General features: G+C 37.6%; 1 protein-coding gene and 7 non-coding genes across 10 annotated transcripts; 7 read left to right on the top strand and 1 right to left on the bottom strand.

Annotated features, from left to right (window-relative positions):
* Window positions 1–1,310: 1,310 nt before the first annotated feature.
* On the top strand, window positions 1,311–1,433 carry LOC122663488. Its single transcript, XR_006333155.1, has one exon. It is a non-coding gene; the product is annotated as a small nucleolar RNA SNORD14 (small nucleolar RNA).
* Window positions 1,434–1,600: 167 nt separating this feature from the next.
* Window positions 1,601–1,723, top strand: LOC122663487. Its single transcript, XR_006333154.1, has one exon. It is a non-coding gene; the product is annotated as a small nucleolar RNA SNORD14 (small nucleolar RNA).
* Window positions 1,724–1,979: 256 nt separating this feature from the next.
* LOC122663489 lies at window positions 1,980–2,102 on the top strand. The gene has a single exon (XR_006333156.1). It is a non-coding gene; the product is annotated as a small nucleolar RNA SNORD14 (small nucleolar RNA).
* Window positions 2,103–2,292: 190 nt separating this feature from the next.
* On the top strand, window positions 2,293–2,378 carry LOC122663476. Its single transcript, XR_006333146.1, has one exon. It is a non-coding gene; the product is annotated as a small nucleolar RNA U31b (small nucleolar RNA).
* Window positions 2,379–2,507: 129 nt separating this feature from the next.
* LOC122663450 lies at window positions 2,508–2,585 on the top strand. The gene has a single exon (XR_006333122.1). It is a non-coding gene; the product is annotated as a small nucleolar RNA Z195/SNORD33/SNORD32 family (small nucleolar RNA).
* A 97-nt stretch (window positions 2,586–2,682) lies between these two features.
* Window positions 2,683–2,768, top strand: LOC122663451. The gene has a single exon (XR_006333123.1). It is a non-coding gene; the product is annotated as a small nucleolar RNA Z196/R39/R59 family (small nucleolar RNA).
* Window positions 2,769–2,810: 42 nt separating this feature from the next.
* On the top strand, window positions 2,811–2,959 carry LOC122663463. The gene has a single exon (XR_006333135.1). It is a non-coding gene; the product is annotated as a small nucleolar RNA F1/F2/snoR5a (small nucleolar RNA).
* Window positions 2,960–11,299: 8,340 nt separating this feature from the next.
* LOC122662625 (L10-interacting MYB domain-containing protein-like) lies at window positions 11,300–21,896 on the bottom strand. 3 transcript variants are annotated; one of them, XM_043858312.1, is made up of 4 exons: window positions 21,642–21,896; window positions 21,179–21,241; window positions 12,074–12,415; window positions 11,300–12,004 (listed from the first exon to the last, which is right to left on the bottom strand). In XM_043858312.1, the coding sequence occupies exons 3-4, from the start codon at window positions 12,413–12,415 to the stop codon at window positions 11,390–11,392; spliced, it is 957 nt and encodes a 318-aa protein (XP_043714247.1). In that variant the 5' UTR covers window positions 21,179–21,241; window positions 21,642–21,896; the 3' UTR covers window positions 11,300–11,389. The 3 variants fall into 3 exon arrangements, with proteins under 3 accessions (XP_043714247.1, XP_043714246.1, XP_043714248.1); XM_043858311.1 differs by lacking the exon at window positions 21,179–21,241 and adding an exon at window positions 12,935–13,044 and having other exon boundaries at window positions 21,642–21,895; XM_043858313.1 differs by lacking the exon at window positions 21,179–21,241 and having other exon boundaries at window positions 21,642–21,895.
* Between the last annotated feature and the right edge of the window lie 5,584 nt (window positions 21,897–27,480).

Raw genomic sequence — 27,480 nt, 5'->3', positions numbered from 1 at the left:
TTCAATAGCTTGAGGACGATGGAGAGTGCACAACGTTTTTTGGAGTTGGAGAGTCGATGGTTTATCGAGCACAGTTTCTCTCAATGTACTTCAAAAAATAGGAAAACAAGTCATATTTGTATCGTCAAATCTGTTCCCTGGCTCATAAATTTTAATTTATGTTTCAAGAAACGATAGAAACGAAACAAGTTTATCAAACACTTTTTAGGGTGTTTTTTCGTTTTTTAGAACAGAAAAACATGTTTTTTAGAGTGTTATCAAATGGTGCCAAAGTTATGACTATTTGGTTCTTGTCCATTTTTTAATGTTCCATTGCAGCTTAAAATTTTTCACTTCCATTCGACGAACCCTTCTCTACTTTTGAGTCTCAATTAATCTCGGATAGGATCGGTATTGGCCTAAGACTGACTGTTCCCGAATAATGATCGAACTTGCTAGTTATTAGTGGATTGTTCCTTGGATTGGTCAACTCGGTAAGGTCGCCTGAAACTCTGGATTGGATCAGCCAATCATTATGATTTTAAAATGGTTCTTAATCTTGGGATCAAATCAGTCGGTATCAGTCATTATGATTCTAAAATGGATTTTCTGATTTACTTTTAATTTTCATAATTTTTTTAATATTCTATGAATGATACTGCCCGATATGGGAACCGATCTAATAAAATCTGTTTTTTGACATTTTTTACCGATACAAATCAATTTTGACCGATCCGGACCAATATCGACCCTGACTGACCCCAAGACCAATCCCGATATTACGAACAATGCTTGCGAGTTGCGACCAACAGAGACAAAGTGAAAACAATATATGCATGAATCAAATATAATTGGGCCTTATGGAAAGGGCTAATGTGTTTACCAAAAAATAAAATAAAAATGGAAAGGGCTAATGTGATATTTAGGCCCAGGTCAGTTTACGGGCCCAATAATGCCAACCCAAACCCAAAGCATATGCAAACAGCGGCTCTAGAGAGCGTTGAATCCTTTGCTGCAACGAAACCCTAAACCCTAACTCCACCTCTTTGCGTATAAATATCTGCCTTACTCCTGTGGTTTTCTATCGCAGTGGTTTCTCCATTACTCATAAATCGTCATCCAAGATGGGTGCCTCCGAAGTTAAGCAGTTGCAAACAGCTGCTCCTCAGAGGTTCAGGGCGTTCAACCCTTCTCGGATTGTATTTCTCCTATTCTTCTATTTTTATTCAGAGATTTGATTTTAATCTTTTGCTCATTTGCGTGTTTGCACTGATCCAAACCATGATGGGATCGTCCAAGGACACTTTTTTGTGATCTAGTTAATTAGTATTTGTCGATGATGATAACTCCTAAGGCTTGTTTCTCAAACATTCGCAGTGGCCGCCTGAGAGCTTTCGCCTTCGCCGGGCTTGAGAGCTTATGCTGCTCCTATCCTTCCTTGGATGTCTGAGACTCGATTTATAGAATCTGTTTGTTTTTCCCCCCCGTATATCTCCTCATTCTCTAAATCCATCTTTGTTTATGCTTGAATTTGGTTTAGTTGTCATTATGTTGTTTTCACATCCAACCATGATTGGATCGTCCAAGCACATTCTGTTTTCTGATCTAGTTAATTATAATTTGTCGATGATGATAACTCCTAAGGCTTGTTTCTCAAACATTCGCAGTGGCCGCCTGAGAGCTTTCGCCTTCGCCGGGCTTGAGAGCTTGTGCTGCTTCTATCCTTCCTTGGATGTCTGAGACTCGAATTATAGAATCTGTTTTGCCCTCCTATATATGCTCATCTTCAAATCCATCTTTGTGCTAATGCAGGTGAAGAATCAAAAATATTTCCGTCGAGTTAATTTTTAATGTTCTTTGTTTTTGTTTTAATTCATTGAATTTGCTTTTGTCAGTTTTAGGGTTTTCATTTGAAATTTTGTCATTACTCTGTGTTCACTGATCCGCAACATGATTGAATCGTCCAAGCACACTGGTTTTTATTCTATTAAATGAGAATGTATCGATGATAACAACTCTTGAGGCTTGTTTCTCAAACATTCGCAGTGGCCGCCTGAGAGCTTTCGCCTTCGCCAGGCTTGAGAGCTTGTGCTGCTCTTATCCTTCCTTGGATGTCTGAGACTCGAATTTTACTATCCTTTCCCCCCCTATATATCCCCATTCTCTAAATCGATCTCGTCTTTGCCGTATCTAATCTGTCATCTTTTTGCTAATAAAGATCTAACCTTGTTTTATCCCTATTTAGTTTTGATTTTATTGATATTTCTTTTTGTTGATTCAATTGTTTGATTTTGTTTTTTCAAAGACAAATCTGAATATGATGATTGTACTTTGTCGCCCCAGTCTAACAAGCATTTACATGTAAATGCTTGATGGTGATTGACAATTAGATCTGATTCTTCATTGAAAACGGAAATTTCTCTTCCCTTTTCATCCATGATGTAGCTATCATGGTAGCTTTTCATTTATTTATTTTTTGTTGATTTGCTATTGCTATTACAATTTTATGTTTTCTCGGGACTGAATGTGCAAGAAGTGATGAACACAATCCATATATTCTGCAATTGAATGATGAATATCAAACATGCACTACCATCTGATCTCTGTTGCACATCATTTTCTTTCCCGTGTCTCCCACCTTTTTGTTAGTTTTCACCAAATTTTCGTACTTTTAACTTTCTTTCAATGGTACAATCTTATACGTGCAATCTATGATGAAGATTCTATCTAATCTCTAATGAGGTAGCTGTGATTATATCAAATATCACCATCTTTCGGCTGAGATTGCATGTTTGTTTGTGTTTTTTTGGTGAGATCTTTTAATTAGATAGCAATGCCTGAGGTATCTGATGCCCCGACTGATTATTTCTGTGTCTGGGCATCTCGTTTAGAGGGCATAAACTAAATTGTAAAACAGGTCTTGCGACACAGATTGCCTCACCCTTATGAGCTTTCTGTTACTTTAACCCTGTTCACATTGTTCTCTTTCCCCCTTAAATATAATGTATTGGAATTGATATTGAAAATGGGATTGATTCTGAATTAACTCTTATATGAGTATTGTCAATTTAAGTAAATTATAAAATAGAATCAGTTGGAATTTATGTTGGTTTCTTCTAAATAGAGGAGTCGTTGTGAGAAACATTTGAATCGTTTTTGTTTATAATTTCGTATTGGATTAAATCACATTTGATTGTTTTATACGTCTTACATACATATCTCATCTTTTCTCACTATCTAGTGTTGATTTTCTTTGTACATGGCCAAATCATGGTTCTCTATATTTTTTTGTTTTTATAAACAAAACAATTTATTTGTAAAATAAAAAGGAAAAAGATGATTAGCTTATGTATATGAGCATCATACATCTCAAATAAAGGGTAATATTTTTTAGTAGATTATGAATAATATGTACGAAATTTAAATATTTGATGAAGATGGGAAAGAGAGTTTATCGTAACATAAAATTTGAATAATGTTATGTGGAACCTTGAGCTTGCTCACCGTGCCACATGGCATGTCAACCATCCAACGGTTGATATTTAATAGTTCAATAAAATTGAAAAAAATTTATGGTTTTAAAACATTTAAATCTTAATGTGATTTCATATCATAGGTTATTTTTTTGGATTAGTTAGAAACATAATACGAGGAATTCTATAAATGTCTTTAACTAGTTAAATTTTTTTGAATTATTTGGAATTCTATACATGGGGTTAATTATTGTGGAAGTGAATTGTTGTGCTTGTGTTATTTATTTTGGAAGTGAACTGTCTTGCCAGGGGTGGGGTTGAATAATTGAGATGACCAGATGAAAAGGGTCAGATAATGGCCTAAATGCCCATTCTCTTCTGAAGTACTGTTTCCTAAGTAGAAAAATCTTCAATTTCCATCCTAATGGATTTCCATTAGGGTTAATCATAATTTGTACTGAACGGATAGAATTAGAGAAAATAAAATCTTGTGTTTTTTACAAATTTCTCTATGAAAGTACTTATTTGTCCAAATGCCTTCTATAATTTTTTTAATTCAGAATTGCCCTTAATTTCAAAACTCTGTAGAACCTTGGTCTCTGTTGTTAATTTTGGATGATATTAGATGTTAGTTTTATGGAATCTAATGATTAAATTTCTCTTTTGATAGTAATCCATCAAAGTTAATGAATAAATGATCAAAATGTTATCATTAGCCCCAAATTGATTAGGATTGAAACTGAAAAAATTTTCCCCAAATTGGTTAGGGTTTGAACCTAAGATCAGAATTGGTAATGATAAATCATGGATTGATTTTGAATTTATTAAATCTGATAATAGTGATGATGATATTAAATATGAATTTCGGTCTGCCACCTAGTACAGCTTAAAGGTTAGAGGTCGTTCCATAGACAGAATTAAGACTAGAACTAAACTATAAACAGTAAAGAGATGCAAGCACACAATAAGCAGGAAGACAGAGCAAGCAACCGAATCGGGGAAGAAAGAAAGGTTAAAAAACGATTCTGCTATGGAAGGATCTAATCACAAATACAAGAAATCACCGTTTCAGATTACCTCGTTCTGTTGTCAGATTCGTAATAAAGATGAATTCGTGGATTCTTTTTGTTTTGAAGACTTCTAAATCTTTATTTTCTGTTTTTTAATAAATGCAATGCAATGAAGTTAGCCATTAACATCTAAATCTATCAGGTAAATAAACTTATTACTTTCTAGAATTAATGTACAGTTTCATTAGATAGATGCTAAATTCATCTTTTTTCAGCACTGCTTATATAGAGATTAATGAGACCTATTAAAGGACAGTGCCTGCAATTAAATGTGTAGAGCATTGCAGTCATATCATAATATATTAAAAGGGTAATTCACCAACCGTCCATCGTTAAGAGATGTAAATTTTTGGGATTATGAAGATAATTAATTTTACCCTACCTTTAGTTTTTAAATTCTTCTTTCCATCACTGTAGAAGTAGAAAACCCCAGTTCAAACGCCAACTGGTGGTGCTTCTTTTTAAGTTTTTATGTTTTTTTTTTGGTAAATTCGTGGATGAGAAACAAACAAGCCAATTAACCTAGGTGTCGTCCGAAGAGGAGATTATTCTTCTTTTTTATTTTTTTTCTTCTTTTGAAACAAGAACAAAAGGGATGAGAAGCTGACGAAGAATAAAAATATAAAAAATTAAACAAATAAACCGAGAAGAAATAGAAAAGGACAAAAAAAAAAAAAAAACTTACCGGAGGATATGAGTAAGCACATCCGGAGGTATCAGCCTTGCAAAGAACGAACCCCAAACCTTTCTCTTTGATTTTTTTTTTGGTGAGATTTACTATTCAAAAGTTCATATTTAGTATAACCATCATAATCATCAGATTTAATAGGTTCAAATTCAGTCCATGATTTATCAGTACAAAAATAGCATGGAATTAGTTACTACTAAAAAGAATATCTTAAAAGAGATAAATATCTTTAAAGACCAAAATACAATTTTAACTTCTCAAGTTAACAACTTAGAAGAAGAAAAAGAGAAGTTGTGCAAAGATTTAGAATCTTTTACTAATGATAAAAAGAATCTTAATATTTTATTTGGATTTTCATCCAAAACAACTTTCAACAAGGAAGGGTTAGGTTATGATGTAAACAAGAGTTTAAATCAATCCCAAAAGCCAAGTTCAAGTAAGATAGGAAGTAAGGGAGCTAAGAAAAATAAATATTGTAACTATTATAAAAAGAAAGGAAATTTACTTAAGGAATGTTATTCTAAGAAGAAAAGTTTTCAAAGTAAGAAACTCAATCCCAAAGGGGAGATACAAAGTTCAAATACCCCTCAAATTGTTATATGCAATAATTGCAACAAAAAGGGACATTCAATTTGGGATTGTCATGATACTCGATGGAAAAATCAGTACATGGGATCAAAGAATACGAATCAAGCGTATTACAAATCTAGAAGACCTTATTATGGTGAATATCGGAGAGACCCTCCCAAAATTCAAAGACCACATAAGGTACCCCAAAACCAAAGACCTTGGAATCCCCAATCATACTCAAATTGATTTGATAACAAAATGGTATGGAAACCAAGAGAAAGGTATGATACTAACATTGATGGACCCAACACACAATGGGGATCAAAGACCTTGGAACCCCCAATCATACTCCCCGCTTTTTGATAATGCCAAAGGGGAAGAGAAATGGAGAGAAAAAAATTGTAGTTTCTCTTTGAACTTATTATGCAATTAATGTTATACATTTCTTGAATATTGCATTATTTTCGATCAATATTTGTTATCATCAAAAAGGGGGAGATTGTTGAGGAAAAGTCGTCATACATAAACTCCAATCATCTATCATGATGATATAGATGTATTGATGATAATAAATAAATCGAATTGTACTAACTCTTGTTTAAGATGTTTAAATAAGAGCATAGCACCAAGTGAGGGGGAGCACTCAATTCAAGAGATTGATGCTCAAAGCAAATTGAACTTGTCCAATCTTTCAAGACATCAAAGAATCAAAAAGAATGGAGAAAAAGTTTTGAAGACAAAGATCAAGATAAGTTAGAGGAACTCACTTTAAAGACATTCATGCAAAGAACTGAAGTTCAAGACTTGAAGAAGATTGAAGACTTAGAATTGTGCTTTGTTGTTAAATCATGTGTTAAAGTCACAATCAATGTATTAAACACACTCACGCATACATACATGTAGTGTGACCCTAGGAGGTTGTTTTAGACTCTTCCCACATGGACTAAAACCAAAGAAATTGGCCCGGACTTGTCGAATGGAATCGACCCAACTCAGTCCAACCAAAGACTTACACTTGTTCAACAAAACAGTTGATTCGGCATACCGAATTCAGATCCGACATGCTGAATTCCATTTTTCCTGCAAAATACAATCTCAAGGCTTTGCTCACAGAGAGCAAACAGAATGCTCCGAATCATGATCCAGCATACCGGATCACAATCCAGCATGCCGAATCGTGATCCAGCATACCGATTTGGCTTTTGACCATTATGAATTAGCCGTTGGTCAACGGATATATTCCATGATCCAGCATATCGAATTGGGAAACGGCATACCGGATCAGGATAGATTAGTATCCGAATTTAGCATTAAGTCTTAGATGCCTTGAACACCTTTGCCTATAAATAGGTGAGCTCAATTAAACTAATTACAATTAATTAAAGCTAATCAAAGACATCAAAAAGTCTTCGGTACTTGATCATTCAAAGCATTTTTCATCAAAGCATTCATTCAAGTGCATTCCCTCTCTAAGCTACTCCACCTCAATTAGCTTCAAGCTTCAAAGGTGAAAAGTAGTTTCATACATGTTGTTGTAATCCTAGTCTTAGTACCATTTTATTTTATATGGTTGTTTGAGTCCTCTTGCTCGGAATCAAGAGTAGATTGAGTCCTCTTGTTCGGAATCAAGAGTGGTGGTGAGTCATCTTGCTCTCAATCAAGATTTGTACGAGTTCTCTTGCTCATACTCAAGATTTGTTTTAGTGGAATTCTCTCCAAGGTGAGAAGAGTGGACGTAGGCAAGTATTGGCCGAACCACTATAAATCTCTTGTGTTATCTTTGCAATTTAATTATCTCTTTTTGATAACATTTTTATTTTCGTATGTTTTTTTGTATATTCCACTACCTACACCTATTCACCCCCCCTCTAGGTGAATTCACAGTATCTTTACCCCTATTGACCAATCTCTAAATGGTCTTGTAGCGAGCTTCATCTCCTATCCATCAAGGACATGGAATTGGGACTTAATAAACGGACTAGTCTCCCCTCTTGAGACTAAAGTGATTAGTCAAATCCTTATCCCAATTTCATACACCTTGGATAGTTGGATTTGGGTGCCAGCCTTGGATGAAATTTTTTTTGGTAAAATCTACCTAGTATTTCACTTTGTCTCGCTATCGGTTTACTCCCTCCCCTTCCATGGACCCATTTTGGAAATGGCTTTGGACTCTCAGCCTACCTCCAAAATTTAGATGTAGTACCGATTCTTTGGTAGTTAATCAACTTTTGTTTAAAAGGAACCTTGCTTTTTCCCCCATTGTTGTTTCTGTCCAAGACAATAGGAGTCCATTATGCACATCCTAGATTTTAGACCCTTGTAGCCTTTTGTTGGCAGGCCTCCCCTTTACGGATTGATTGCCAACAGTTCATTGATCCTTTAGAGATTGACTCCTTTGTCTAGTGACCCTTTATAGAAAGTTACCCAATCATCTAAACTTTACCATTCAATGAGCATCCTTAATGTGGCAAATATAGAAAACTAGAAATAAAGTTGTTTTCAATTTCATTCCTCGTGACTTACATTCAATTATGTTTGTTTGCCAGCTTTTTGTTGTTGAATGCCATGTGAGCCTTCCTCTTCCCAGATGACTCTTTGAGCGGGTTTCCTACTCCTCCTTTTTCTTTGGGGACAATATACGGATCACTAATGGAGCTTGGTGTTCTGCTTTTGAAAGGTGCCCATGCAGCAATCTTGAGGTTTGAGGATGGATCCTTCTTCGCCGCCAGGTGCAAGTTTTTGGGATTAGTTTGTCAAATTTTGCCATGGAAGCGAAAGCAATCCGGGACTATTATTTTGGCCTTGGGAGTTGAGCTCCTCTCCAGGGAGCCTAGCACGCCCAGGGAGCATCTAGCCGTTGGGCTGTGCCACACAAATCCCTAGGCGTGCGCCGAGATGTGTGCGACACAGCCCAACCCTTGGATGTCCCCTGGGCACTCCTTGGGTGTTGAGCTCCTTGGAGAGGAGCCAGATCCTATTCTCCTAGTCGTTCAGGCCTTGACTGGTGTTACAGCTTTGCTTGAGTGGGCCACTAATACTATAATTAGTGATATAGTTAGATTATTTAGATCTTTTTGTTTTTTCCATTGTTCTCATGCTCCTCGTGATTTTGTTATAGAGGCTCATTCCCTAGCCTCTTGTGCTGCTAGAGCTTGTTTTTCTCGGGTTTGGCTTCTTCACCACCCTCTCTCCACCTTTCCCTATCAGCCGGAGCTTTTCTAGTGTGGAATTTTGTTAATAAAATTTCAAAATTCTGACAAAACCTTCGGTTAATCCTCAATGCTGACTCCTCAAAATCAAGCTCAATACAAATTTCAACAATGCTGAATCTTACAATCAAAGATCAAGGTCACAAGGAGAGGAGCAGAGAGCTATAACGGTATTTGCTGCATAATAATGAAACTCCTTGCTCATGGATGTCAAACGGTGCAGTTTTGGTTATTCGGTTTGGTTGCAGTGCGGTTTACATTTTGATAAGGTGAAATCAAAACCGAACCAAATAGGAATCAACTAAAATCTGAATCGTTTTGCATACAGTCCGATTTTATCGGTTTCTATTTGGTTTTTGTTATCCGATTCACAACCGGTTTACATGCGGTTGGTGTAGTGTCATTTTGGGAAACAATAATGAAGACAACCTCGTTTTCAAGGCCTTTATATTCCCGTGTTTCCCCATTCTCTCCCACCCCCCGTCACGTATCATATTTTTCATGCCTATGTGATACAAGAGAAAAAAAAAAAAAAAAAGCTTTCCATCTTCACCCGCATGATAAACAAACTATTTCTTCTATTAAAAAGTAGGATTTTGTTAATCCATTTTAACATTATCCAAAATTTTCAATTCATATTTGAACAAATATAATACATAGTTAACCCATGACATTTTACTTATTTTATGTTTCAAGTATGATGCAATAATTATGTTATTAATTAATCCAATTGATGCATGGATTAGTATTCAAGTAAGAGGTAGCGGTTACTATTAGGTTTTTTTTGGTTTCTTATTCGGTTTAGAACCGCGATTTTGCGGTGCAAAACAAAATCGAACCGGGAAGAGAACCTGCAAAATCATAACCGGACCATTTTTCTGTGGTGCGATTCGGTTCGATCGTAAACGATCGATTCCGGTTCCGATATTCGGTTTCGGTTCCATTTTGAGCGTCGCCCATGGAAGGCCGAAACTGCAAGTCTACTTAGGCCTGATTTGGTATGATTTCTATTTCAATTTTGGATTGCTTTCTTGAAATAGTCAACAAATAGATTTTTGGTCAAAAAATTGAAATTGTTTTGGTTGTATCAATATGAAATATTTCAAGAATAGAAAAATCCATTTGATAGTTCAAATTCTAAGAATAGATTCTCTATATTTCTTTGGTAAGGATGGTGGTGGCAGCGGCGGGGTAGTGGTGGTGCTGACGGTGGTGGCAGGGTAGTGGTGACGTGGAAGTAGTGGGGGTGGTGGTGGCGATGGTAGCGGTGGCAGCGGCAGTGGTGACGGTGGTGGTGATGGCAGGGTAGTGGTGGTGGTGGTGGTCGTAGTGGGGTAGTAGTAGTGGTGGTGGGGGTGGCAATGGTGGGAGTGGGGTGGTGGTGGTGGTGGCAATAGTAGGAGGGGTGGTGATGGTGAGACCATTAGGAGAAAAAGTGTGGTGTTTTATTTTTACATGAAATTACTACTTTGCCCATGCAATTAACTAGGTGTTCATTCAAGAGCAAGAGTGCTAAATCAAATGAAATAGAAATTCTAAAACAGCTCCTTAGCTATTTTAGAATTTCTATTTCACTGAAATAAGGTGCAAAAATCAAACCAAACAATTTCAGAAATAGAAATCACCCCCTGAAATTGAAATAGAAATCATACCAAATCAAGCCCTTGAAAATCTTGCTGCTCGCAATCTGGCAGGACAACTCGTTATCAGTTTTCCCTTTTCCTATCACTCCAGCTCTTCCTTGGCCTCCTTTTGGATCTTTTGTACAATAGTTTCCCTTTTCATGTGGAGGGCTTACCATCCATATTGTTGGGTAGAAGAATTGCCTCGAAAAAATTTTCACCAGTGAATCCTGAGACGTTAGTTGTCGGGAAATGCCTATAAGCTATGAGGCCAGAGAAAATTCCAAAATTAAAGACTTGAATGATACCTCAACAAGGAAAAGAAAACTACCATGCACCAAGATTTGTAACTGATTTTCTTTCCTCCAAGGATCAGTCCTGTCACATTGAACATGAGTTGCAACACTGTCCCTAAATGTCCCTTCCTATAAATCTCTCTACTAGCTTATGCTATAAATCTAATGAACTATTTCCTGCCAAACACAGCTCCAAAATTAGAAGACTGGAATGATAATCGAACATGAAAAGGAAAACTATCATGAACAGGAGTTGCTGCACCAATTGCAAACTGGTTGGTTAACAAAATAAGGCAACCTAAATAATGTTTAACTGTAGCAATGCAACATTGGCTGCACCACCAAGCAACCTGAATTGAATTTACAATGTCTCACATGCATCGACATGGAAGTCAAATAAAACTTGAAAAGATAGTTCACTAAATCCAAATGTAACTGTACAGGCTGTGATACACATAATGCCATAGAATTAGTCCAATACCTTAAACCATGGAAACAGACAGAGAAGCACTTAACTTGCCCTGCAACCATGTCAACCGTTTCTCACTTTTGAGAGATAAGAAAATCTCTCTCGGGATGGGTTTCTCAAAAAGATCTAGAGCAGCAAAGTAGAGGTAGTGATTAACGCCTGGCATTTCGTCCAAAACTCTAATGCAGTTGGTTATAGAAAATTGGTCATTATTCTGTGACATGGCAGCTGCTTCAGCCCTTAACTTTGAAGAAGCTGCCATCTCCAACATGGCTTCAGCTAATGCATCATTCATTGCCTCATGACTTTGCCTGCGATGGCATGGACTGGATGGTGCCTTGGACCGACGCTTCTTTCGTCCATCAGGTGTGTGCAATTCCACACCTGAGGGTGATGAAGGATCATCATGCACCAATACTGATGGCGTCGACGGATCAACAGCCATACATATAGCTTTCGGACATGAAGTTGAGCCAGCAGGATCTATTATAGCTGTCTCTCTGTCCAACTCAGCATAGTGACTTGATTGTGCATACATTCCATCAGCCCCAGATTCAGAGAATATTGTGCATAGCTGTTCATAAATGGGGCACTCCTTGATTTTGATTGCCTCAGGCTTGGGATGTGCCTAATGAGAAGTAATTAGAAAGCTACAATGAGATTAAAAACACAATAACAGCTACAGGGGAAAATGTACCTCAAAGTAATCTTCCCATGGTTCACAACCAGCTGTTAACAAGCGCTGAGATTCATTGAAACCAATGCCACTTTGATCAAAAACTGACTTCATATTATAGTATCGAGTCCTCAGAACAGTGAGATGTTTCCTCAATTGTTTCTTATCAAAGTTCAGACCTGTTTGCTTGTTGAACTCATCGCGTATATACTTCCACGTTTTCTTGTCAAAAACATTGTTTGACCTTTTCCCCTGTTGAACCTGCTCAACCACCAAGTCTGCAAATATCTTATCAAGAGATGCAGTCCACCTTGTCCTCAACCGGTCTTGCTTGAATTGATTTTGATTTGGTTGATCGTCCATCTAAAATTTGAGAGTTGGAAAAACAGTGCATGACAAAACAAGATTAATTACACTCAAAGTTGAGACCAAAAACACCCTAACCAACCAGCGAATATTGCACAAAAAGTATAGACAAACAATATAAGATTGATACAGCATCACGCTCATCAGATTCTAGGTTGAGACATTAATAACACCACCACAAACCCCAAGAGAGAGAAAACAAAGGTGCCCATCACCAAGGTCGCGATATGTATAAATGGTCTGATGGGGAGCATAAGTTATGGTATTGCCTGTAGTCATAACTTGGTCAGCCTGCCTCCTATAAGTTGGCGATGTGCAAATCTTAATGTCCAAGAACAAATGGTTTGCATGTTACACTTTCCTTGGCATGTATTTTACAAACTATGTACTTGGACTAAAATGCCAGAGTTGGCCATAAAAACCCCTACATTTTATAATTCGAAGTCACATCCCTAGCTAAATCCCATAATCACAGGATCATAAGATTACAATATGAACCCAAACAAAGGGACTGACCATTAAGATCTTGAAATGGTTGACTAATCAACAAACCATCTGGTAAGGCAGTTGAATCTTTTGGACTACTCAAACTAGATGGTCAGACTATCAGTTCAGGAATAGTGTTCCTGCATAAGTGAAAAAAATTTAGTTAGATAGGCATTTTGAAAAGATTTGAATCCAAGGCCCTCTTATGAATACCAACAACATTACCATCAGGCCAGATTCAGTTAGTATTCAAACCTTTCAGACAAGACAGTTAAACATTAGCCACAAGGGAAAAACCAGTTGGGCCTCATTTTTGAAAAATTCAACCAATTGTTTGTGGCAGCCACCTATTCATCAACCACTAATGCTGATTGCAGCAAAAATAAGCGCCCAGTAGGATCAATGCTTTATCCTATAAAATGTTTGTAGAGGATCATATTTATTTTTTTGTCTGACAAATTAAAATTTATTACGAAAAAAAGAAGGTAATTGTAAAACCACTAACAAGGGGAATGATCCCAATACCCCCAAAACTCAAGTCATAAAAAACTAAGCAGCCAAGAAAGCTACACCATAGGGGCAGCTTATCAACACAATAATATTTTTGGATCCATCTTCTGATAACATGAAACAGCATTGAAGAACAGAAGAACTGTGATCCATAAAAGCAGGAGAAGAGGAAGAAGAGAGCATCAACAAATACAGCCCAGTAATTAGCAATGCAGTCTTCAAATCCTCCAAGATTGCTTAAATCTGATTTATATTGAAAGAGTTATGTACCGGTCAAACTTAATTTGTTGTGCGCGAATGCTGTCAAAATCGCTCTGAATGAAAATATTTTTTCGGACATCAAAACAAATGAATATTTTACTGCAGTTTTGGTTTTTAGCAGTGTTTTACCATATTAAGATTTATGGAATTTTTAGATTTGAGAAAAACCCCAGCATTAGAAAATTGAAAATTGCACCTACCGCCGAAAATCGAGTTTTTTGTTCTTGAACTGGGGGGTTGACTTTTTATCCTTTTGGAATTTTATTTTTTAACCATTTTTATTGGATTCAATTAGGGGGGTATTTGCTTATTTATGAATAATATCTTAGGTAAATGCAATACAAAAACATTTACTTAAATGATATTAGGCATAAATAAGTGTCTATCCTGGTTTCTAGCATAAGTGTTTGTCCTGGTTTCCCACTAAGTGAAACTCCTATTTGGACTTTGATTTCTCAAAATTTGATAGTGTCATTGTGTTTAAACGGCCCAAAATAGACTGTATACCAACTTTCATGACCAAACTAAGTCTAAAACCATCAAAACCAGCCATCGAGTTCAAAAAAAAATTACCCCAACTTGCTTTTTGGTCAGGTCGAAACCTGTACTCGAGATGAGTTCTTGAACCTTGCCTACTTATGGCCACACAACATAAGAGAAGAAGGTTGCTGGGTTTTGACATAACAGTAAGGTACAAGAAAGAGAAAAAGAAAAGATAAGAGAAGATAGGGAAAGAAAAAGGATATGGCTTGGCTTCACCACCAAAGCTTAGGTAAGGCTTTACAGCCCACCAACCAAGGCTTCATCACCTTGAGTTGCACTTATTTCATCACAAGAGCTGCTGCTCCATTGAAGAAGACACCAAATAATCAATAGCCCAATCGTGGGACATGGTTCCCCTACTTGTATTTATATATTTTGAAGAATTGAATACATATTTAGGTGCCTCTCCATGTGTAGGAGAGACTTGACTAATAAGCAACTCACAAATTAGTGACTCTTCTAGAAAAGAAATCGAATAACTACTACATAAAAAGAGAGAACCAAAAATAGTATCTCCTAGAAGTTATTGACTATCCACTAAGAAGCTAAAATAAAAATAGAATAGGACCTAAATCCCTAATAATTGGGCTTATAAAATTATAGCCCATTATAATAGAAAACTCAAAAATACTAAACCCGTGGCCCATATAACCTATTGGGCCTCAAATTAAACTAACTTACACTTTAACCATAGGTTCAGCTGGACCCAAAAAACTAAAACAAGTCCAAAACAATAAGCCCATCTTCTCTTCTTGATGGAATTCTGATCACCCACCATACGATAAGAGGAAGTTTCATAATCTAGGAATGCAAGAAATAAGTTCTATGCAAGAAAAGATTTTATAAGTTTAATCCAATCCTGATTACATCACTAAATAAGGAATAAAGTAATAATAACAAGGTAAATTTTCATGGAGACCCCTTGCATTTTGGTCGAGAATGGCAGACACCCTAAATACTTTCAATATATCACAGACACGCCCTTATGTTATGACTTTATTACTACTTAGTCCACTCTGTTAGGTCTGTGCAGTTAAGTGATGGTTAACTCTTTCTTAATGGCAAAAGTACCCTTATCAAAATGGTGAACTTTCCATTATACCCTTAAGGTTAAAACCCCCAAATAAACCACCATTCATCATGCTTTTGATGCTCTAAAGATGGAAGAAGCAAGAACCAAACAGCACATGAAAACCTGCATCCACGCAAAAAAAGCTTCGATTTCTTTGTAAGGTGCATCGTCAAAGCATCCCACGTAAGACCAGTATATTTTCCCCCCTTATATCAGTCCTATTCTTCTCATCTACATCACAAATTCTAAGCTCTAGGGTTTTGAATAGGTACAAAATCCCAGGCATTCAAGCTTGAGAATCGGTGAAGCCCAGACATGGTACGAAATCTAGGGATTACGAATTGCTCAGAGATGGTAATTGTGTTGTTGCAGTTGCAGTTGCAGTGAGTAAAAGGCTGATTTTGATAGAGCTCCTCTTACCCAGTAGAAGGGATAGAACTGATCACGATGCTGATACTGGGGAGGTTTTCATAGTTCTAAAAGAAATTCAGAGTGTTGCGGGGGTCAAGACGATGGTGTGGCTTGACGACTCAATAATTATCGGCACTGTTAATGGATACACACTTTCTCTTGCTTTTCGGGGCAAAGTGTGCCATTATTTTCACTTTCAGATACATCCAGTCCTCCTTGCCTGAAACCTTTGGTTAAAGACCATAATGTGCTTTTGTTTGTTGACAATGTCAGTATCATTGTTAATGCTTTTGGGCAGCCAGTTGGTGGGAGCTTGGTCTTTCGATGTGTCCCAGATTCTGTTGGGGAGATGTCCTCTTATGTGATAGTTGTAAAGGATGGAAGTGTAGATTTGTAACACAAGAAAACAAGCCTCTCCATTCAATCACTGCATTTTGCAATGGAAGGGGTTGGTCCATGCATCGTGGCAAATGAGAGTGGGGGCAAGGTACTAAAACTCGGGTCTCGGTACCAACTTGACTCTTGGAAAAAACGAGACGAGTCGAGATCTCGCCGAGTTAGTGTATTTTTTTTTTTTCAACTCGGAGCCTGAACTTTGGGTCAACCCAAGATCTGGACCCGAGATCCGAGATCTTGCTGAGATATGTTGAGTTTTGTCCAATTAGGTAAGGTATTTAAGTGGTAGATGGGTTAAAATAATGGGTTGAAACTGAGATCCAACCGAGATCTCGCCAAGATATTGCACTTTTGAGACTCGTAGGCAGTCTCGTCTCGGATTTTTCAAAAACCGAGGAGATCTCACGAGTTCTCGAACTATGAGTGGGGGAAGTTTGTTGTTTTTGCAACACCTTCTAAGGTAGGTGTTCTATACCCATCCAAATATCTTGATGAACATAAATTTCAATATAAATTCAGCATAACAAGTGTTTCATGAACTCTGTAGTCAGGAATTTTTTAGAATGTGAGTCACTTGTGTCTGCAAGTCTAATACAATTCAGAATCTGCCGCAGGTGATGGTCGCCGAAGATGGAGTTGCCACAGGGATGGTTGCCTTCCTCTGAGTAGTTGCAGATCTCCAACGGTTTGAGGAAGGAAGAAGATGTTTTGAGAGGCTTTTATTTTATAAGGGGGTTAAAATAGACATTTCCACTTCTAAGCTAACGGTGCTTAACGTCAGGGGGGAAGGTTGATATATTGAAAGTTTTTGGAGTGTATGTGCCATTCGACCAAAATGCAAGAGGTGTCGATGAAATTTTCCCTAATAATAAATCTAAAAGAAGCTTCTTCCACGTCTTGCCTTGCTGGCCAAATTCCTAGTTTTTAGGAATAGAAATTGCATATCCTATATCTTCTTCCAATAGGCCCCATCAAACCTTTAAAGAAATAAAAATTTCCACACGCCAGTTGTCATTGATTGAGGATAAAACCCTTAAATATGGCCTTGTTGATAAGATTGTTGCTTCCATCAAATCATTATTTAACTAGGCCCCACTAGAAGACCTTCATGCCAAGACTATTTATGGACTGAATAGTTAGTTTCCTATAATAAAGGAAACCTGAAATGCCAGCTCTATTGGAGAGAATAAATAGGAACCACAAGTCCAGCTTGGGCCAACATATGCCGGAACTTAGGGATTTCAAAATCTCAGTACATGAACACTGAATTTGGGTAAAAAATTGATTCAGTATTGAACCAGACTAGACCAGACCACATAAAACCTTCTCTTCCTCCCTACAATCTGCATCACTAAGTGCCTGCACCTAACCCAGCCCTTGCATCATGATTGTTTATATTAATAATATGATGGTAGATTCATTTGGAAGAACCCCTTAATTCTCACTTGAACTAGATCAGAGATGACTATCAACCCAAGATAGCAGGTTCCATTCTTGTTAGCTTTTCTTTGTCAGCAGTCAGGGTGTTTACTTACAAAACGCAAAATTTGTAGGTAAGGAGAAGAGATCAATTCTTCTCCCCCCCCCCCCCAACTGGCAGACCATTTTCAGAACTTACTGAACTTCTCCTCTTTCTATCAGTCTGTCTAAATGCACAGTTTCTCACACTATGAGACAGCATAAAAGAATTTATTCTCCACATGGGCTTCAATTATATGTCATATCAAGTGCTTTTTGCTAGTTAATATACATAAGCTGTTTCCAACAAATTATATATCTCCTTTCATGGTAATTGATCCTCAAGAGGACTACATCAACTTTAAGCCAATATGAATGACGAGGTCATAGCAAGCTTGTTAGTATTATGACAAGTAAATAAATAAATAAAAATAAATTTGACCTCAAACAAGAAGAAAGGCATGAACTATCACATTCAACATTCAGTTTTCATCATTTCACTTGCATATGCAATTATGACCCAAGATCATAGTTTGAAATTTCGACCAACATGTCAAAATTTCCACAGGTTATTTTGGTTTCAACATGAAATGGCATGCAAATTGAGGGGTCTTCGATGTTTTCGGTTTTTCCCCCCCACCAAAATAGACCATATTTCGGTCCCATTTTGGCCTATTCGGCTATATTTCAGTTTCGACCAATCTTGAAACATGCCCAAGATATAATATGCAACTTGCAGGTTGGATCTTCTTGAAGCTTCAATGCCGAAGTTTAGCTGAAGCTGAAGTCAGATTGTGCAATTCTCTTTTCTACTCTTGATAAAAAGAAGAAACTCGGGGTAATTTCTTGTGATATCATGTTGGAAATGCCCAGAGCTTGTAAATGGAAAATTAGCACCTAGTGAGGTCATAAAAATTACAAATTGACATATACGTAACATTAGGTCAAGTGACAATGGGTTACTATTTCATGTTGGTGCATTGCTACAGCAGTTAATGGTTTGATGCGTTATTGTCAAAAGCAAATTGTTCTAATCAGCAGCAAATTCATTAGAGCTTGAAAAGCACATTACAGGATTATACAATTCAAGGCCTACTACAAAGAAGCAAAAAAAGACTAACAAAACAGTAATTCCCACTGGATAGATATCTTCATGGAGAAGAATAAATACAATGGATCTTGCAGACCCGCTCTATAATAAGTCAGTCATCAGCCTAGGCAAGGGAGGACAAAAAAAAGTGATCCATCGGAAACTTCATCAATCTACTGTCTTTTTTTTTGGGGGGGTGGGTTAATAACTTCATTGATATCAGTTTGAAGCATGATACGGCAACTCAAGTTTTATTTGGGAGGAGACTCAGGTAAATCAGAATGGTTAAATCTGATTTATATTGAATGAGTTATGTTCCGGTCAAACCTTATTTGATACCATGTCCAAGAACAATATAGTGATATACACTATCAAACTTGGATCAAAACCACAAGTATTACTTTGAGTGTTCTAATGCATGGATTGGATCAAGAAAAGGCAGCACAACAAGAATCATGGTAAAAAACAACTTCTGGGCCTCGAAACCAAGGTTTCGAGTCGGCATGGAGAAAGTACCAGGTTTCGACTGAGATATGGTTGAAACCTGAGAAATCTCGGTTTCTTGCCTGGAGGCTTTTGTGGGAGTGTTTGTTTCTTTTGTAGAAAACTTTGAGAGAAATTATGTGGGGCCCATGTACAGCTTGCTTTGGGAGATTAAATCCAAGATATGAATATCTTTTAATAGACCTTGTGGGACCCATTAGCCTTGCATGGAGCAATAGAAGAAGAAAAGATTTTAGTTTTAGCTTATTTATTAAGCTTTAGCTTCCTATTCAACTGTAACTAAACTTAGGAGTTCTATTTTTTTAGGGTTTCTAAGTGATAAGGGAAAGAATCTAGTCACGATACGGGCAAGCCTCTTTAGGCCACATGTGATAATTCCTTTTTCAATTTGTACTTGCACTATTATAAATAAAGAAAGGGGCTTATTTGGTCTCCAGCGATTTTAGATGCATGAAAACTGATTGTTACTTTGTGCGATGGCTGTGAGAGACAAGTACTGTGAGAGGCCGTGGGTGGGAGACTGATAAACCAAAAATATACTGGCCAATCCCAAGATGCAACGTGTCTTGACCTGAAGAGGAGGCCAGCTCAAGCCCAGCCGCGACAGAACTAGTTCGGCAGCCCAAGAGGAATAGGACCCAAGAGGCCACCCCAAAGGCCAAGTCTACCATGCAAGCCACGGAGTCCAACCATGACGTCATCGGCAAGATCTACATTATCCTATCACAAAAAGATTGTAACTGGAGGTATACCAAAGGGAGGACTATCCCAAAGAGGTACAAACCTAATCAAACTCAACACGAGAGGAGGACGCTTAGGGAACCTCTTCCCTACTAGGACTCTACATCTCACAAGGAGCTATTCCAAGTACAACTCTACTACGTGATATACTCTTCCACAAGGAATACTTATCACCAACTGGGACTCTAGACACCGCCATACACAACTATAAATACTCAGGTATTCCAACCCATTATTCATCTGTTGCTGAGAAAGATCTTAACTTAGGCATCGGAGAGTCCTAGGCCAGAACCACACCGGTTCTCCCTTGTCCCTGACGTCTTTTTGCAGGCTGCGACACTCGAAGGACCTACCGGAGATTTCCTGACGCAACAGAGACCCGTCCCTATCCCCCTTCTTCCTTCTTCAATCGATCCTTGCTTGAGTGTTTATTTTGCTACTGGTTAGAATATCTATAAACTGAAGAATACTGCTGCTGAACCTGCTGTTGACTTAATTCATTGGAAGAATACTGCTGATTCATTCATGATTCAAATAGAGATCATTGTTGCTGGAATCTGCTGTTGGCCTATCATTGATCCTACTGTAGAGTGATTCTTAATTGAACTCCTTCAATATTAATAAGAGAAGAAAGCTTAAATAAATAGATTATGGGCATTTTGGACATTACTATATAACTCCATTGCAAGTTAACGTCAAGAACAGCATCTTAGAAGATGTGGACTAATTTGACTCATGTAGAACAGTTTTTGTTTTTTTTTTCTTTTCATCCAATTGGACTTACACACAGAAATGACTAATGGCAATAAAGTTGACACCAGGGCATATGGCATGACCTGACTCTGATTCTTTTACTTGAAGCTTTGCCATTTTAAGTTTAGGAGTTTAAGGCAGTTGAGTAATTGTTGAAAGAACCTTCTTTTATTTTGGTGACCTTTGGAAGGAACTGTTGAAAGCTATATTATTAGATGGGCAGATTTACCATGTAGGTTAATGTGGCTTTAATGCTTCTCAGTGTCTTGATTCTGGCTTCATTCAGGGATTTCTGTTATAAACTCAATCTGCTTTACATAATAACTTCTTCGTTCCCTTTACTATGATCATCATCAACTTAAAAGCTGGGGTTATTTTATCACCTATTATGTCTCGCAGTTCAAAGTTCAGCCAGAGAACATAAACTGATGTATCTTATCATTAGCCCTTTCAAAAGTGGTCTCCAGCAAGCACTTCTTTCTGAGGGGCTAACCTCTACCTTCTATAAAACTTGAGGAAGGAATACAGCAAATACCTTGCTGCATGCCACATCTCCACCAAATCTCACCAATCACCTCAACTCACCTTGTGTCTAAGCCTCAAAATCATTAAAATCAAGGCTACCCAATCAAAAAATGCAAGACCAGAGGGGGTAAAAGAAGTAATGCAATGATCTTTAGCGGTTGACATCCCCAAAAAATTGAAGCTTTATGGGATAAACCAAGGAACACCAATTGATTTCGCTTGACAATAAGAGTAATCTACAGTTTTTGAAACATTACATATACTACCAACATCACAATGCATATTTAGGATTTTCAGCATAAAAAAATAGCAGCAGCATCCATAAAGCAACCGGAACTCAGGAAAGTAGAGGAATTCGGAAACTACAAATAAAATTGTAAACTACCTAGCAATTCATACCGTAGATGACGCAAGAAACATGACTAAAATTTTTTCACAAATATCTAAATGCACTCGTTGGGTTAAAATTGCACCTCGAATTACGGCTTGCTGAGATTCCCTACTTTCGCCATGAGTGACATTCTTCAAATGTGACGCCAACGTCAATGGAATCGAACCAGAGGGAAACCCTAACCCTACCACTCAGTTCGGAAAGCTAGATTGGATGAAAAAGGAAGGACCGTTTCTTTCTCCATTAAACTCGAAAACCACAAACCAATAAAGGGCATAAGGGACTATGAGAGCAAAACCCTAACAAAGAAAGTTGAAAACGGAACCAGAAAGAGAAGGGCGCGGGAGTACGAAATAAAAACTTAAAATTCCAATTTCTAATGTTTTAAATTGAACAAAGCAGCGGACGTAACGAGTAACGACTATAACAGTGCCACTTTTGTAATTTTTAATTGAGAAATAAAATGTCCTCTGCGGAGGCCGTCAAATTCGAATCCACAACTCTCGGTCCCACTATATGCTGACGTGTATCCTTATCAATAAAATTGACGGCTTAGTCACAGTGAAGAAGACTACGAGTGTTTTGTACTCATTGGATTGGTGCCGTGTGCAATTTCATAAGTACTGGGAAATCAGCTCCATTGATCACTCAATGCTTCCTTAGTAGATATGAATCGTTATCGTCTACGGTTCCCGGTGCGGTTTCCTAGTGCCTCTCACAAGAGGAGGGTGGACCCCACCCGGGGCATGTGCAGTAGGGAACCGCATATAATAAAAATTCTAGTAGATATAGCCTCTCAGATAGGAGTGCAAGTTTGACCCTGTCGGCCCTGGCCCGCCCTGAGCCATAACAGGGCCTGGGCTGAGATATTTGGTCCTGAGGGAGGGTCAAGGCTGGAAATTTCTGGCCCCTAGTTAGGGTTGGGCCTCAAGCTAAGCTTGGCCCAACCCAACCCGACCCTGACTTAAGTTATACTATAAAATATGGGAAGCAGTTTTCTGTACAGGAGTGTGACCTATGCCAGCACTCCCATGTGTCTCTCTCTCCTCCTTAAAACAAGGGGGCAGAGGTGTCTTTTCATATGGGGAGGAGAGAGATAGACTCATGGGAGTGCTGACGTAGACCACACTCCCAGACAGATAATTTTTTCCCATAAAATATATATTTATATAATTTATACATTATAAACTTTAAATTTCACCCACATTTGTTTATATAATATATTATAAATATGAAAACAATAAGTGTTTGTTATTTTATGTAAAATTGATAATATTCTTTCTAGCTCATTTCTGCCCATGCATTTTTTTCCCTCTCCCCATGATCAGGGCCAATCAGGGTCAGCCCGGCCCTACCCTGAGGGCGGATCAGGTGTGGATTTTTTTGGTCCTGAGTCAACGTCGTGTCAGGCCTGGGCCCAACTAAGGGGACTTAGGATTGGATTAGGATTCTATAAAGCATGGGCCAACTCGACCCTGTTGCAGCCCTACTCTTTTCAAAAAATCGATTCTAGTTGTTTTTTGGTGTTTTTTTTTTAACTGAAATAGGGTGAAAACTATATAATATGTCCGACCGGCTTGCTTTCTGTGTTCGTTTTTTTAAACGAAACGGGCACTTTGGAACAGTTTTGAGCCCCATTTGAGAAGAAACACCGATTTGAGAGAGGGATATTTATGATATTTATCATCAAAACATAACAATGCCTCACAAATGTATAATTTCGACCTAAAACCAAGGCATTCGAACTATCGAACTATCGAACTGGAGAGGTTTGTCGACCTCACAACCGTCTTACTTGGGACCTCCATCTTCTTGCGATCTTGGCTTTGGAATCGCACAACGTCTGTGATCCTTCGACCTCCATATTTCTTGCGATCTCAACTTCGACCTCCATCTTTCAACGATTCTAGTGCTTCAACCGAACTTGCAATATATCATAATCGACCTTTGTAACATTTCTTTGGAAGCTTGAAAGATTCAACAGATTCGGAAAACTGCAACTTTCAATGACTCTAGTGATTCAACCGAACTTGAAACTCGTCGTCCTCAACTCTCTTTTAACGTAAGGTATGAACTTCTTTTAAATGTAGGGTTCAATTTGACAAAAATCCTTACTTGGAGTAAGGGTTTTATGAACTCTAAATCTCATATTCGATCATTACTTGGAGTTAGGGTTTTATGAACCCTATTTTTTGTAAATGTAGGGTTCAATCACTTTGAGTTAGGGTTATGAACTACGATTGCTGATAACTTCAATTGTTATGGGACTTTGATTGCTATGAACTTCAATTTCCTAATTTGGTTTCCCTATATCTCAAATTCGACTGTTATGAACTTAAATATTATCTCTGTCCATGTTCTTTGTCCGTGTGAAAATCTAAATTTCTTTGTGATGTACTTCAAGCTCTATAGGATTTAAGAAATTTGATATGCTGAGAATAGTGTATACAATATCATTCTTTGCACAATGTAAGGTGGTGTTCCTTTGTTTTGGCTCAAGTTTCCTTGGGTTTTTAGGGCATTAGTCAACCCATGCTTTTTAATGCGACATAAAAAGGAAAATCTGAAAAAAAAAAAAATCTATTCAAGAAAGTTCCAGAGTATCTGAACTCTAATAAGGCTACTAGCATAAAAAGTGACAATCGAGGTAGTCTTGAACCATTTGGAGGAATCTAAAATATTTCACATAGCTCAGGAATTTTTAGTCTTATATTGCTATGAACTTCAATTGCCATGGGATGATTTAATTGATTGCTATAAACTTCTGTGATCTCTAGGTTTCCCTATATCTCAGATTCTTCCTGTTATGAATACTATTTTAATAATGACTAAGAAAGTGAAACTAGTTATGTATTGTACTTTAAGACAACATCCTGGCCTCTTTGTTTGATTAGTTGTGTAAGATTGGACCACTTGGGGATTTTTTATTTATTTTTACCTTCGAAAAGCATAAGTATAAAAATTATAGTGTAGGTGGCATTTTACGTAATTTTTTATAAACGACATAAGCGATTATATTTGGTGCAACCCATACAGGTTTCTTTTTCTTCTTAATTGAAACGTTTTCTAGCTTCTTTTCTTTTTTCAATGTTACCATACAACATTTACGCTCAAAAAACATAGATCGCACGAAAAACTGTGTTGGACACTTGGATCTAGAATCAGATATTTTTTTTTTTTTGGTTAGAAGTTTTTTTTTTAAAACAAAAAACATTGCCATACAGAGCCTAAGTTTCCAAAGAAAGCTCAATGTCTGCAACAACAAAAGAAGCACGTTGGATTCTGATAACACTTCTCAATGTCACAACATCACCTTCTTCGACGACAATATAATTGCCAACGTCATCGAGCCAACGTCATCGACAGTTCTTTTGCCATTACTCAATGGTTCTCGTTCATTCCATTGAGTAGGGACCTTTTGATTCAAGGTCTGAGGAGGAAAGTAAGTACGGGTTCTTCTATAAATATCTTTGAGGATGCTTGGGTCCCGTCTCTGTACCCACAAGATGATTCTTGGTTCTGGTTTCCTGCTAATAATGATTTTTTTCTTGTTAAAATTGCTTATCACTTTGCATTATCCATTAATGTAAACAATCGGCCAAGGAGTTCTTGCGTAGGTATTAGACCCAATTCGGAAGAAAATTTGGAATTTAACAATGCTTCCTAAGCTTCAGCATTTTTTTCGGCATTGTTGCTCGAACAATTTAGCTGTTAAATCGTCTATTGTTAAACATTGTGTTGCTACTAACGCATTGTGTCCTCTTTGTGGTGCTTCAGAGGAATCAGTTTGACATGCTCTTTTCCGTTGTTCTTTTGCTTTTTCTTGTTGATTTTTTCCCCTTCAAACTTTCTATCCAAAGTTTACAAGGTAACTCTTTGAAGGAAGTGTTCTCTACTTTTTTGTATCAATCATCTATGCTGATGCTGTAATACAATGGGTTTCATTACTTCGGCAGATTTGGAAATATAGGGATGTCCATACCCCCGTGAGTTTGCTCAGATGGTTTAGGACGATGTGCTTCAATCATGGGCTCCTAGGTTTGGGTCCCCATGAATGAAGCGTTACACGAAGGGTGGGGGTCGGGGGGGGGGGGGTAGGAAAAAAACAAGGATGCCCGTGCCATGGCAAAAAGGGCATCCGTCTTCAATTATCTTGTGTTTGGTGGCTTAAGTCACCTTGTTTTATTATAAATCCTGCTATTCTAAAAACAAGAACCTTGCTCTCTTTAAATAAAGGGGCTAAAAGGCCCTGCTCTTGACCATAAAAATATAAAAAAATAAAAAATAAAAAATAAAAATGGCAATGATGAGTAGGCAATTAACATCGTAAAGAAAAAATTCAAGGTCCAAATTAGAAGTGACCTGGGAACCAGATTAGAAATGACATGGGCTTCAACGTAGTTTACTAGGTTCCATTCAGTTACTTTTGGTCTTGCCAAGTTCGTTTGGCTACAATATGTTTTAAACTAAGAGATTGAGATTATATAATTCTATGATCTCAAGTAAAATTTAGATGTCATAATTTCAAACTTTTATTTTTAGGTAATAGAATTTTAAATGGCTTGTTAAAATAGGAGATCTAAATAGGTTGGCAAAAGGGAGGGTTGCCCTAATAAAAAAATGCCCCAAAGTTCTCACATTGAAATTCTTGTAGTTGTGTGGTCACCGGTCACACCTAGAGAAATTTTAGAGAACTCAATGTTTTAACTATACTCACAAATTTCTCCTACAAAGGACTACCAAGAGGGTGTGTTAGACTATCAATGGGGTGCATTGGTACAAGGGAAGGTGTCCTCTGTCCGGGAGTGTGGTCCTTGCATCAGTGTAGGGACAAATCAGAGCACACATGGAAACAACCGTCTAAGCGGCAATTCCGTTTTCTTGGGGGTGGGGTGATCATTTCACCCCCATGTGTCTGGATATTGGACGTACACTCTCAAACAAAGTTATTTTTTTCCTAATTAGTTACACTAAAATTACCACATCATACTTACTTGTGGGGTGTGGGGGAATTGTAAACTGGTAAGCGCAAAAAAAGGTGTCATAAATGAGCACTAATGAATCTAATCCAATTAAAATAAAGATCTCTCTCTTTCTTAAGTCAGATTGGATCAAAGCCATATCTAAAGCACTCAAAACACAATCTTATTTGGTTAATTTGGAGTGGTAAATTTACAAAAACTAAGGAGACATTATTAATTGTTTTGTCTGCTGATGTGTCACTTCAAAATTCCACCCCTTTGCTATTCAATTGGTGAGACTTCGGTTGCTTATCATGGGAAAAGTAATTTTACCTTAATTTTATCTTCACATTTTCACCCAACAAAACCCCACCAACATGTGGGTCTCATCTTCCCAACAATCCCACCTCACCTTCCCTTCTAAACAAACGGGGTCAAAGTGGAATCTAGATCAGCTACCCACATGGGGACGGGTGGGGATAGATCTGACCCTTCCATGGGGTGTGGGTTCCACACCTCCTAGAGGGTTCAGATCTGTCCCCACACGTCCCCATGTGGGTAGCAGATCTGAACTCGCCAAAATGAGAAGAGGAGCAGACAAAAGTGAAAGAACATCAAAATTAAATGTAACTTTAAAGTGAAAAGCATATGGGCTCTAAGCTTCATTGGGTTAAAGTGTTAAGATGGTGTTCTACCAAACAAAAAAAAAGTGATTAGATGGTGACCAATGAAAACATTCTCAATGTTTGATCCATTTTTTTTTGTTTTTTTATCGAAAATGAATCAGTGTGACAATCTTTCGTTCTTTTTAATCAGAGAATGACATGCCACCAAAATCTCTCTTTTTTTTGCTGTTTATACAATACAAATTGACAATCGAGGAACCTGACGTCCTTTTTTTGTGATAGCTCTGTCGATGCTACTGGCTTCGACCAGTCCACTACAAGGGTTGGAAAAAAA

This window comes from Telopea speciosissima, chromosome 5 (assembly GCF_018873765.1).
Source record: "Telopea speciosissima isolate NSW1024214 ecotype Mountain lineage chromosome 5, Tspe_v1, whole genome shotgun sequence".
Classification (NCBI taxonomy): domain Eukaryota; kingdom Viridiplantae; phylum Streptophyta; class Magnoliopsida; order Proteales; family Proteaceae; genus Telopea; species Telopea speciosissima.
Note: the sequence above shows the minus strand (reverse complement) of the source record. Positions and strands in the feature narration are given on the sequence as shown.